At 52.6% G+C, this 13,006-nt stretch overlaps 3 protein-coding genes across 3 annotated transcripts; all 3 read left to right on the top strand.

Annotated features, from left to right (window-relative positions):
• Nucleotides 1-565: 565 nt before the first annotated feature.
• On the top strand, nucleotides 566-1,734 carry LMH87_009471 (uncharacterized protein; the record flags this gene model as incomplete). The annotated part of the gene is made up of 2 exons (XM_056196469.1): nucleotides 566-1,437; nucleotides 1,500-1,734. 2 exons carry the CDS (start codon nucleotides 566-568, stop codon nucleotides 1,732-1,734), a joined length of 1,107 nt encoding a protein of 368 aa, XP_056053612.1.
• Nucleotides 1,735-6,836: 5,102 nt separating this feature from the next.
• LMH87_009470 (uncharacterized protein) lies at nucleotides 6,837-9,215 on the top strand (the record flags this gene model as incomplete). The annotated part of the gene is made up of 2 exons (XM_056196468.1): nucleotides 6,837-7,029; nucleotides 7,105-9,215. 2 exons carry the CDS (start codon nucleotides 6,837-6,839, stop codon nucleotides 9,213-9,215), a joined length of 2,304 nt encoding a protein of 767 aa, XP_056053611.1.
• Nucleotides 9,216-11,258: 2,043 nt separating this feature from the next.
• Nucleotides 11,259-12,814, top strand: LMH87_009469 (uncharacterized protein; the record flags this gene model as incomplete). Its single annotated transcript, XM_056196467.1, has 6 exons — nucleotides 11,259-11,263; nucleotides 11,323-11,433; nucleotides 11,717-12,028; nucleotides 12,106-12,187; nucleotides 12,283-12,384; nucleotides 12,476-12,814. 6 exons carry the CDS (start codon nucleotides 11,259-11,261, stop codon nucleotides 12,812-12,814), a joined length of 951 nt encoding a protein of 316 aa, XP_056053610.1.
• Nucleotides 12,815-13,006: the final 192 nt, after the last annotated feature.

Raw genomic sequence — 13,006 nt, 5'->3', positions numbered from 1 at the left:
GGCGTCTTTCCAACACACCTTGCCCGCTCTTTTTGCCTGCCTTTTTAGCTTGCCTCGTCTCGGCCTTTGCGCCAGAGACACACGCCTGGCGATCCACTCTGGCTAGACCACACACCATCTCACACTCTCGCTCTCTCATACACACGCCCCCGAGCTCTTATACACCCCTTCACTCTCTTTCGACTCACCTCACACTCCCTCCACCCTCTCAGTCTTCCTACCAGACTTCAGCAGACACACGATTCTCGCGGGGCGATCTACACCTTTTGCTGTCTCAGTCCGGCCTGCAGCTTCCTCCACAGCTCATTCCACCTGGATAGTATATCTTCAGGGGCGTCCGTCCTCTTCGGAACAAAAGAGCATTCTTGTTCAGGCTCACTCTCTCTTCCTCACACCCACCTTTGACCTTCCTTTATATTACTACGGGCCCTCTGACCTGGATATCGAAATTACTCTCTTGAACAATCTTCTTTATCCATCACACATTCCTTTTCTCTCCCTCTCAACCTCGACAAAACATCCAACTCTTACTCTCCTTTATACAACATCAACAACAACATCCTCAATGGCTACCACAATGCAGTTCGAGTCGGATTTCCGATTCGATATGGACGACAACTTCAGCATGTACTCGCAGGCCATGACCTGCCCGTCCACAGGCACCAGCTTTTCGTCTGCTTCCTCCGCTTGCGAGCCATTCACGCCTACATCCCGACGATCTACGCCCAATGAGCTGACTCTCGACTTTGATGCTTCTTTTGCTGCTCATGCCGGCGAGCTCACTCCTCCTTCCACAGCCACCATGCCCAAGTACATGTTTGGCAACATCAAGTCTGAGCATGAAATGGCCTTCGGCGAGGTCCTGCCCTCGACTCCCATCCGCAAAGTCGAGCACATCCACACAGACTATGAATTCATGCCCGGCATGAACATGCCCGCGCATCAGTCCATGGGTTCTCTGACTCCGTCCAACTCCTTCAACATGTACACCATTTCACCCCAGGCCGCCATGGGACCTGGCTCTTTCATGATGACACCTACACACAGCCTCTCTGGCTGCTCAGATATTGCAGACAGCTCGTCGTCCTGGTCGTGCAACGACAGCCCCATTGCTCTGTTCCCCCAGCAGAAGAGCCTCCCCTCTCACAACCTCGAGTCTCTTGACCTCGAGCGCCACTCACAGTCCCCCATCGGCCGCTACTACCTGCAGGGTGCCCCTCCCTCTCCCAACCGTCTCCGTGCGCACCGCAAGATGATGGTGCACGAAATTCAGCGCAAGACGTCTGAGCTGCAGCGTGCCCAGATCCGCGCCTCGAGAAAGATGTCCGAGAAGGGTGACGGTGTTGATGTCGTCCGCAGGGCCATGTGCAAGTGCGACTACCCCGGGTGCCACAAGGCGTTCCGCCGCAACGAGCACTTGAAGCGACACAAGCAAACGTATGTTGCGCTACAATAGTCGAATATTACGGTGCAACCCGATCACTAACATTGGCAACTAGCTTCCACGGAGAAGGGCCCAACCGTTTCTCGTGCGAGTTCTGCGGAAAGGACCAATTCAACAGACAAGACAACCTCAACAACCACCGCAAGCTGCACGCCCGCCCCAACAGCCGCAACCGCGGTGTGGAGTTCATCCCCGCAGCCGTTCCCATCATCGAGCAAGAAGAGCGCAGCCGAAAGCGCAGAGCCCCTCCCAAGTCCAAGATGATGGCTGAGAAGCACGATGATTACTGAGCGAATCAGTTCGGACCTCAGCACGGTTTGAGTGTGTGTGTGTGTGTGTCCAGATGCTGCATGCCCGCAGCATGCTCGTGCGTTCGGAGCGGGGCTTGGCCTCGTTTCCGTCGGAGTGGCTTGTGTTCAAGACATGCAGGCGCTCGCATGATGGATCACACATGAACATCCCGAGTCCCATCACCTCACGGTCGATGGCCACTAGACACTCAAACCGGGGCCATCGCAAAAAGAAAGCGATGCCCATCAGGAGAGCTTGGCTGTCGTGGCGCCCACGCCCACGCAGCCCTGCCTTTCCATGTATACTTGCAAACATAATGCAACACCATTCTCTTGATCTCTGCATTCTTATGTTTTCTATGTACTGGAGACTCAACGGCGCAATTGGTTTCTTCTTTTATCAATATCTTTTCTTGTCGACTTTTATGCGTCACGGCAATTGATATCCAACTGGTGGGAGTGATATGGGATTTCTTCTCTTCTTGGTCCGGCTCTGTACAGAAGCTCCGGCTACAACTTCTTTTTTTTTATTAATTTCTCCGACACAACTTTTCGACGGGCTTTTTTCTCTGGGCGGAGAATTTGGAAATATTTTGGGAGGGGATATGTCTCATGAGGCTTCATGTGGGTTCTAGCCCGGCCCTCGAGCTGGGTAATGGTAAATACGTTTTTTGACGAGGAGGAGATGTTTTATTGTGTTGGGACAACACGATCAATGGTCTAGCACACGCAGAATGGGCATCGAATCGATAATGGAACATTTGATTGGGTTTTAGCTTGTCCGATATGCTGGCTTTGACGGCGCGAGAGTGGATAGCCTGTATTCTAGTACATAACTGTAATGTAGCTTACAATGAGCGCAACCCCGCAGACAAACAATGCTGGTTACGATTTTTACAAAATTTGCCTCTTTTCTCTTTTCTTCTCTGTTCGTTCCGGTTATTGTGCGATTCTGTGAACTTGCCTGTGCTTATCGACCTGCATGATCTTGTCTCTCAAGCCTTGATTTGACATCTTACCAGTCAGATCTGGCTTCGCTCGAGTGTGAGTGGGCCAGCAGAATGGCAGAATGGGCTGGCACCGCGGGGCACACCCACCAGACGGGATGGAATAAGTTTCTCGAGGTCGCCGAAACAATTCTTTCCAACTTGGGTCTCTGCGCGAGGTGAACCATCAGAGTTCGGGGATCAGACATGGCTCCGAAAAAGAACGCAATTAAAAAAGAAAAGAAAAAGAAACTACTAAATGGCCCCTGCGAGGCCCCGGACGGGAATCGAGAGACATGAATGGACCAGAGTTTGCGACCCGGAGAAAAGAAATGTAATCATGGCAGGGGACTACAGTTGGAAACAGTAGGAACCAGAACATAGCAGCGGCGGAATTAGCGCGAGTGGCGCACAGCAGCTGGACAGCGGGGATTTTCACGATGGGAATCTAAGAGAGAGAAATATAAAGAGAAAGAGTGATTAGAGCAAGGCGAGAAAGCTCGGCCCCAGAAATGCTCGCTTGTCTCAGATCCCGCTCCCACACCCCCCCTTCACGTCAGTTACAACCCTCTGGCTGCTTGATTAGCGCGTTGGACTCGGTAATATATGCCTGGAGTTTGAGACAGGAAGGCGCGCAGGTTTTACTTTTGACTTGGAAAGCAGAACTGGTCCGTCTCTTTCTCTTTCTGATCTCGTGTGCATACTGTGTTTCTTTTCAAGCCGTTTTTTGCTTTTTCTTCGACGTTCGTTCTCTGCGTGTGAGTGGGGAGGAGCCGCCGCATTGTCTTGAGCATGCATACTGTACCCAAGTTGGGTAAATCGTATGGATTAGCAAGTTGTCTTTCTTTTTCTTTTTCCACTCGGCGAAAAATAAAATAAGAATTCATTAAAAAAGGCTAAAAAACGAGATTACAGTGAAGCATCTTTCGGTCTCTGTGTCGGTCACCCCGCCCATGACCCCGAAACGAACGGCTGGGGAAGAAGCCACAAAGACGCAGGTACGAACTTCTCTCACTTTTGCCATGTTTAGAACATGGCGCAGCGGTCAGGTGGTGCTCTGCCGGCCTCTTTTTGCTTCTCCCACTTCTGTCTTTTGGTTTACCGGCGGACAACTTTGCCCGTTGTCGTCTCTCGCTGTTTCGTGTCCAACTAGTGCGTCGGGAGTCCAAATCGGGTTGCCCAGCACACGCGTCGCGGTATCGCCGGCAGCCATGCATGGCCGCATTGGCCACGGTTGCACCAAGCTGCAGCTTCAACTTGATATCTGACTCGTTTGGGTGATTTCGGAGAGCGACCGTACACACCTTGACACCCTAGTCAAGGCTCGTTGGGCCATGCACATGCCAATCGCCGCTGCGGGATACCGTCAAGTGTAACGTGCCTTTGTGTATCTGCGCATGTTTTCTCGTCAAGGTCTTGTGTGACAGTCGAGATTGTTCCGCGCAGCCAGACAGCCACTCCTCTGCATCTGCCGATAGCCAGAAACCCATGGGCGAGACATGACTGGTACCCTGGCCACTCGCAAGGTGCGTCCAGGGCCAGGGGTGGGACAAATCAGTCAGCGGAATTATGGGAGAAGGCTGCGACTAGTCTGCGCATGCACAGACGAGCAAAAGACATCTTGTTTCCGCATCGGGTTGGAACTTGGCTACTGGCCCGAGCTTCCCTGATGTGGATGTGCTTGGCATTTGGTGTTGCGGTATTGATGTTACAACTCACAAACACCAGCACGTCGTATGTTCATGAATCGTGTTATGCTGGCCTGTATTGTCGCATCGCGACAACAAATTATTGACTACACGACTCCGCCTTGTTGAGTGTAAAATCAGCTGGACATGGCTCAAGAGATAGAACCAAAAAAAAGGACATGTAAGAAAATCTGGTTCATCAGGTGAAACTGGCGCGAGTAGAAACATTTTAGGTATAGCCCATCTGCGCACCAGCCGACCGCACTTGTTGGGGGCTAATAATGGTGAGCACGGTTAGCCAAGACCAACTTATTAGTGTTCCAGCCCACCGCCGCTGTTAGCCATGTAATTGAAGTGTGCGCACGAAGCAGAAGATGACGTCGAAATGGCGCGGGCAGCAAAGACGGCAATATCAGTTCTCTTTTTTTCTTTATTCGCTCATGCCGACCACGGCGATTCAGTCCGACCAACATGCAAGCATGGACCCTGTTGCAAGCGAGTCCCAGCCAAGCTTGCATTAAGCTTGGTAGCGGGCGAAAATAGACGTCTGTTTTTTCTCAACTTGAAACCAGTCGAAAGAAAAGAAATGCCCAGGAAAAAAGAACGTGGATCTGGAAAAGGAAGCACTACACGACCTTGGCCGCTTGCTTTGCTGACCCCTCTGTCCGATCTGCTCATGCAACCTGGGCCGTGCTTTGCCCTATTTTGCTTTTGCTGTGAAGGGGGGGGGGGTGTGTGTCGAAGGCGCCGCTGGGGGATCCTTGTCATGGCCTTGTCATTTCAGATGCTGCAGGCGACAAAGCTAGATGAAATGAGCACCGCCACGAAGAGGGTGTGCTTCATCTGGTGTGTGCCTTGCAGAACGCACTCTATCGTGCCGTCGTAATGCAACACATGAACCGTAGCATTGGTTCGCGTTTGCTTTTCTGGGACACGGCTCAGTCTTGCTTCTAGTATGTCGCTCGTTCACGCGTCTTCTTCCATCTCGACCTCCACCATGTCCCTTCTCCGCATATCGGTCCGGGAGCCTAAACTCTTGGTTCGGCGCTGCAGCGGGCGCTCGTCTTTGCTGTCCAAGGCCGCGTGTTGTATTCTTCCAAGATGTCTCTTTTCTCGTTTGTGGATAGACAAAAGTCGACTCGTCGTACGACGCCGAGACCAGCCGCCAGGCTATTGGTGTAAATAGAGTTTGGAATCGCATATGCGGCTATTTATGACGAATTCACCTACCGGGTAAGACTTCAAGCTTCAAGTCCAGGAGCCGGAGGGCCCTGCTCTGATGAATGTGCCTGGGCAACAGGCAGGCCTGGTCTTGACGGGTTACAGTGGCTTGAGTGGCTTTCAGGTAGCTGCAGGCTGCGTTCCACAAGCAGCAAGCCAGCGTGGCTCAACATTGTGGCGACTGGTGGCGGCTGGCAGGCGACTGCGCCGTAACTTAGTGGCGCGGTCGCGAGGCGATACTTGTTCTGATACGCATCTGGTCACCAAATTATAAGTCACTGCACGTTTACCCCGGCCGTAAGCCACTCTTCCAGCGCTCGTTTGCTGGCTCTCATGCCGTCACCCACCGCCGCCCGGCTCGCAGCTGGTCCTGTTGGTAGCGGAGTGGATGCCCCGCCCTCGTCCACTCACCACTTGCTCTCTCAGTTATCATCGCCCTCATCGACATCAAACGGACTGGCTCATCTGCACAGAGTCAAATCCATTTCTTCCATCTCTTCGACTGGCACTCCTACTCGGCCGTCCTTTCTCCAACCTCACGAATCGGATTTGCAGACTCTTTGAAAAGACTCCTTGAACGTGCATCAGTAGCGTCAACCGTTCGCCGACCTCACGCAGGTCTAACAGCTATTTCTGTCCATCATGCTGTCTGACAGCCCACTCGCTACCGTCACATCAGCCTGTGCGGTCGATCTGCATGAATCTAGTTGTCTAGATCAGCGTCCGGCCTTTTCTCTCGCTCTCTCCCGAGCCGCTGGCTACGTCCACGCCGCCTAACCCAGCCAGCACCACTACCCCGACCAGCTCTCGCTTTGACCTCGACGCCACCCACCAACCTACTGCGCCTCTACGGAGCGCACTGCAGGCGACGTTTTCTTTTGAACAGTCGAGTCTTGATTCCTTTTTTCTTCTACGCTCTGGCGGCCTTGCTTGCTTTGTAATGGCCCGAACCTTGGCTTAGACGATTGGACGGCAAGCTGAGCTGGCCACCCTCCCGTATCGCATCACAGAACACAGACTGTGCTCTGTCGATACAATATCAACAGCAAGGCAGTTTGCTGAACAACTGTGTCAAATTCCGGGAGCTGGAATCGATTTCCGACAAGGGAGAGCTCCACTTTGGCATACTTTTATGGTGCATCATCTCGACTGTCTAATAAAGCCCTCGATCCCGCGTTGCTTGCCGCACCTTGGCACATAGCACAGCATGGCGTCGCTGCCATCGTACCAGGAGGCAACCACTCGCGCTGACTGGCTAGAACTTGCTGCCCCATACATTCACATCGCCGACCACCATGTCCTCTGCCTGGTCAATCGCCACTTTTGGAAGGTGTTTGCCCCTCGCCTGTGGGTAGACATCCTAACCACCGTTCGCCGGCGTGGCTTACAACCTGATGATGGTCAGTCATCGTGTTACGGTCCTTCGTATCGCAGCTTGCCGCTCCGTTGTGCTCAATCTAACACTACATTTGCAGATCTCGCTTGGTGGTTCGATTTTACCTTTGTCAAGCTCGGCAATGTCCGCCCGTCCACACGCGGCTTGGCCCGTATTCTTGACCTTCGTGACTTCGCCAGAGAATGTTATCAGTTTGCCACGGACCAAAATGCCCGATTTCTCCGCAGTCTTCACATGGCCCTGAAGCTGCTGCCCAACGCAAATGCTCTTTTGCTCGACCACCACACAGAAATTGATCCAAACTCTCTCGTCAGCCTTACAAGGACGCACTCTTCCCCCTTGCTTCTTAGCATCTCGCATTGCTCCACACGGCTTCCCAGTACATTTTTTACCTCGACGTCCTTACAGAAGCTGGTCTATCTCGATGTATCTAATCTGCCGGGTTCCGTGGCACCCCTGATCCAGCCCTCGCTCCTTTCCGATCTACGAATCTTGAAACTGGCTGGGCGCGAACTTGACGATGCCACCTTTATCGGCCTGGCTGAACTGTATAGGCTGCGACTTTGGAGCCTGGACCTGAGCCATAATCGGCTTACAGATTCTATTCTGCAGACCTTGGTAGAGCGGTGCTTCCCTCTCTCATCCCTGCGCTCGTCTGTCCATTTTCAAGTAGAGGGCAAGCTGTCCGTTTCCGAACATGGCACCGCATCATATGGCCCATTTGAATTCATCGAGGAATCTCAGCTCAGCGGTGGTTTCAGCAGCCCTGACCGGTATAACTTGGATGCTCCCACATACAACGCACAGCCCTACTTCTTACACAGTCAACGTCAAGTTTTCCGCTCTGATGGACGGGGCACCTTGCGTTCAGATTGTGCAGACGAAGCAACGCGCATCTTATCCCACCAGTCCACAAACTATGACGTTGAGGACACGTATCGTAACTCTAGAGGCATCACCCACTTGGACGTCTCGTATAATCAGATCTCGGCGAGCGGTATTGAGAGATTACTTCGGACATCGAACGGACAAATCGAGCATTTCGCATGCGATTTCATGCCGCTTGTACCGCCGTGCAGCGCTACTCTAGATTTTTGGCCGACTCAAACATCGCTCTATGGCGTCGTAGGAATAGCCCATGTCTTTCGGCCAGTGTGTTCCTCCAATCTACGGTCGCTGCGAATACACCACTCGTTAGTCACCAATATTCCTACCCTAGCTGCCAATGAATTGTCATCTTTGGCCAGGCTGTACCTCGCCGAGACTTCTATTCGCTTTCGTATAGACAGGGCTTACCCGCAGCGCTTCGTGCCTGACATGAACCCCCGTCTTTACTCACTGACGTTGACGCATGTACCGCGGCGATCTTCTGGACCAGTGATTGAGCGGCTACTAGGCTTTCTCAAATTGCTATCTGTTCAAGAGCGAAGCATTTGGGATGCGAGCCACTCTAATCAGGTATCATCGTGGCGCTGGCCAGGTATGCTAAAGGGCCTAAGACACCTACGACTAGAGTTTGACCCCGACACTCTGGTCAAAGATACCTCTGCGGCGGAGGATATAGATGCCGAACATCTCATGAACAGCGGGGAGAGGGGTTTCAGCTTCTTCGAGGACGAGAGTCACCTCTCTACACGTCCGTCGCCGGACGCGAAGTCTCGCGGTGCCCGCCGACTTGGGACTGACGGCGCAAGCGCTACAGATACTAGTGCGCAACAAGTTGGGGAAGCAGATAATAGTGACCGAGACAATTCAGAAGCTATTACATATCACGATGAGTGGAATGGATGTGGTTTCCAGTTGCGGGTGTGGTCTGGGCCGGTGCAGCCACACAGCAACCCCATCATCAACCAGTATCGTCGGCTGGTGCTGAACCATCGTAGCCTGCGCTATGGTGTAGGCCCGGTTTCCCCAGCCCAAGTCCTTGCAGGCGTTCCTGAAAAGTCATACATTTTCCACACGGCTTGGCGTGCAGCCATCATGCCGCCGGGTGAGCTTGCGTGCCCCGCACCCCAAGAGCTGGCTGGAATGCAGGATGTTCTCGACGCTCTGAAAAGGCACCGCGCCACGGGGCGCTCACTGTACCAGGATCTGCAGCACTCGAGAAAAGATGCCACTTTACGCGTTCCACCCGGCGCGCCGCATTTCTTCTGGACTGGCAGCTTGGAAGTGTCGACGAAGAGGCCGTGATATCGCACAATCATGCCACGATAGGCATGGACAGGGTAGTTGTCACAATTACGCCACTACATGTTGGTAAAGACATTTTGACATGGTTGACTTTGGTATCATGCCTTGTCAACTCAAGGCTTCATATCGGCGAGAGAGGACTCCGAAACACCCACGAGAATGCTGCTGGGTACTCGAAACGTTCAAGTTCGACAGCCACACACGGCGAGAACGAATATCTGCCCTACGGCAAACACTATGCAACAAGTATCTCACGACTTTGGCTTTTGCACGTGTGCTTTGTCTATATATGTGCGGCGCATGATTGTGACGAAATACATGAGATGCAAGCAAGTCAAATTCAATATCAACCTTCTGGCGAGGTCAAGAGCCACCCACCCAGCCACTCCGCACCGTGAAGCGATCATCTACACAGCAGAATGACTGCGATGCACACCTTTATTCGTGCCATGATTAGCGTGTCTGCCATCACGGAAGGTACTTGTGAGTGACTGAGATGTCAGTCATCATGATGTAATCGGGGCGTGTGTGAAAATGGACGCAAGTTTCGAAATGTCTTGGAACCTGACGAAGACATTGTGAAACTGGAGGATGGTGCGACAGAACGAAGGATAAGGCCGAAAACCCGACAACATGGCGCGCGAAGGTCGGAAGGCCCGGGTAGGGATATGCGAGGTGTGCTCTCTAGCTGAAAAGAGGCCTGGCTAGAGGGCGTGTCTGTAAGTGGTGACAGGAGGAATATGCATTGTTTCAGTCGGGTTAGGGGAATTGCTCTGCCACAAAATCACCAACTACATTGAACGGCAACGTATTGTTCTTGCTATGCCCGCCAGATGACAGTGCTTGACAGATTGGTGTTGATGAGCTCAGCTCAGGCGTTGGTGTCTTGTAATGCGAGCTCGCCTTTGATGTGCGTAGTGAGGTAGCACCATCTTTCGTCTGGGGCATGGCGCCTGCTATTGCACGGGGAAGTTGTCATCAGACGAATTCCTTGATGAAATCTATTTGTAAATGCCGATTAAACGGGCAACAATCTCGGGGACTGGGACGAGCAAAAAAAAAAAAAAAAAAAAAAGACCTGTCACTCGTTCAGAAGGCGCTTGTTTCAAACTCTCCAGACACGCCGGCCGACGCCAAAAAGCCGAACATTTAGTCGGTGGGAAGATGGCTTGGATGGGCATGGCTGGCGTAAGACATTCCCCAGTTTTGGGATGGATGCTGGGTCACCACAACTGAGGAGATGGCCTTGCACGGCTGAAAAAGGGACGAACGTGAGGCGGAAAAAGTGGCGTGATAATTCTTGACGTGGCTTGGCCTGCAGCTGTTTGGGGAAAAAAGAACGGGATTTATTTGACATGGTGGAAAGGTGGAGGAGGCGTGTGAAGTTGAAGAATATGACATGTTATAGAAATTGTCACGAGATGATTCCAGAAATTGGCCGATGGTTAATGGCTGCGATGTGATATGACATGCTATAGACATCGCCACGAGATGATTCCAGAAAATTGGCCGATAGTTCATGCCTGTGGTATGAACTGACGGGCGAGAGGGACCGGCCAGTTGTATATTTTCCTATCCACCCGATGCTCACTTCCAACTCGATGTGTCCTTGGCCGTACAGGGAAATCTAAAGCATAATGGTCCGACTTGGTGATTTCGAATTATTGGTGTTCTAATGATTCTGATTTATGTTTACTTGCGTTTGGTCGCGTGAGCATCGAAATTGGTAGTGCAAGCATTGTTTATAATCAACAAAACTTGGAATCTTCAGTTCTTCTACCGCCGTTTAGCCGAGAAACAAGGCCATACGAAAGCCTACCGGCATATCATTTCTTGACCTTGTCTTCCCTGTCCTCAAATATCCTTTGTTTCTGATACCTCCAAAACTCCGGAAGCCGTTGGCCGTACGGATACGCACTTCCAACTTACTATAAACCCGCTGCCGGGTAAGCTCGTTCTGTTGGGCCATCCTCATCGACCAACAAGCATCGCTGAACGCACCGACTGCCTTGATCGCCATAGATGGAGTACCATCAGCCCTGAATGAAGTAAATGTGCTAAATTTTTAAAAAAAAAAAACGGTATTTCCTGACTGACCCTAGCCTAGATATGCCATCAGTGTGCATCTCGCATCCTCACATTCCCAGCTTGTCGGCAGCGTACCCGCTACTGAGGGTCTACGTACGCGCTTGGCACCCGCGCCGTCCCGAGGCAATAGGTCAGTGTCCGTGGACACGATCGTACTATTGTCATGATGCTCGAAATTCTACTGCACCTCCTTATTTAAATGGCCACGCTTTTGAGCAGCTGGCCACGAAAACTGGCCGCCGGTGACGCACAAAAAAGCGAGGTTACCATGACAACTCGTCATGACCTCTACAAAAAATTAAACAAGAGCAAACTCCCTCCAACAAGCATCATTGCAGCTCCACCAACATCACGAACAGAATTAAATGCGCAAGGCAATATCTCGCTCAGCTAATTCACTACATCAAATCAAGCATTCAAGCCCCCCACGACGAAGCAGTCTGGCCGAGAACAATGCCCTGCTCCGCCCTTGGCGTGTCGCCCGCCAACCTCACCGAGACAGACAAACTGCAGTACGCGGCCATTGAGCGAGCTCAGCTTGAGAAGCTCACTCAGATTATCGACGCGCTGGGCAAAATCGAAGTGCCGACTATCAGAAAAGATGCACTCAGCGGCCTGTCTATAGCTCTGGGTGCGCAGCTCAACGTGGACGAAAGCCCAAGCTCCCTGTCGGATATCTCTGAAACATTTTTTGGGCCTTGCGACTGGCCGCTTGAGGTTCTGCAGTACGAAACGCACTATGATAGACCTTACTGGCGGGATATCGACCCTCAAGCCGTGGACCAAGCTATCCTGTTATTAGTTCCCGAAAACATCACGCTCTGGCTCCGGCAGTGCCTGCACACATTAGGCCACATGGCACCGGATCTATGGGGCTTCTACTGGTACGTAAAAAATCTGTCCATCGAGGCTCTCTAGGGCTATTCTAGGTTGCCGCCGTCACCTCGCAAAGCCCCGACATTGCGCTGACGCTTCGTAGCTCTCCAGGCTCTATCCGATCCGCAATCGGACTGCGTGTACCTTTTCGCTACTTCCACCCACGGCCCTGGCGCGCTGCGCCATATCACCAATACTACGCACAGTGGGTTATGTTGGCGCATGCCGCATCGGAGGTGCCTCATGCAGCCTGCCTCGTGCTCGACTCCGGCGCGCCAGACAACGGGGCAATTCAGCTCTGCGAAGCTGAGGCGGCCGCCGCGCTGGTCAAGTTTCAGCTCGAAGACGGCAGCTACACAGATCACCATACCAAGCCGGTCCTCGTCGCGACGATTCTGCGAAACCAGACCGCTCGTCTCACGCAGGCTTGCTTCGACGGCAAGCAGAACATGCTCGTCATGCGCCAATCGCGCACGCTCGATCTGTCAGGGGCGGCGCCGAGCCCAGACGCGTGGACGCTGCTGCGATGGATTGCTAGCCAGCCAGTTGGCGAAACCCGGTACGCCACAGGAGACGCCAAAGAGGGCACCTGCGGCGATGACCCTGCCAACCTTGCTCCCCGAATAGCGGTCTAAGCATTGGCGCGAGGAACACAACTCCACCCCAGTTGTTTCACAGCTGCTCTTGATCTTTTCTGTAGCGATGTGATAGCGCTTGTATCTTGTGTTGGATAGATTTGCTTCCCGTGGTCCATCTTTTCCGATTTCGCGGCGTTTCAACCCCGCGCGGCCTGCAAGACAAATTCCCATCGTGCCACTATGTCCTCA

This window comes from Akanthomyces muscarius, chromosome 5, assembly GCF_028009165.1.
Source record: "Akanthomyces muscarius strain Ve6 chromosome 5, whole genome shotgun sequence".
Lineage (NCBI taxonomy): Eukaryota > Fungi > Ascomycota > Sordariomycetes > Hypocreales > Cordycipitaceae > Akanthomyces > Akanthomyces muscarius.
This window is presented reverse-complemented; position numbering and strand designations above follow the sequence as displayed.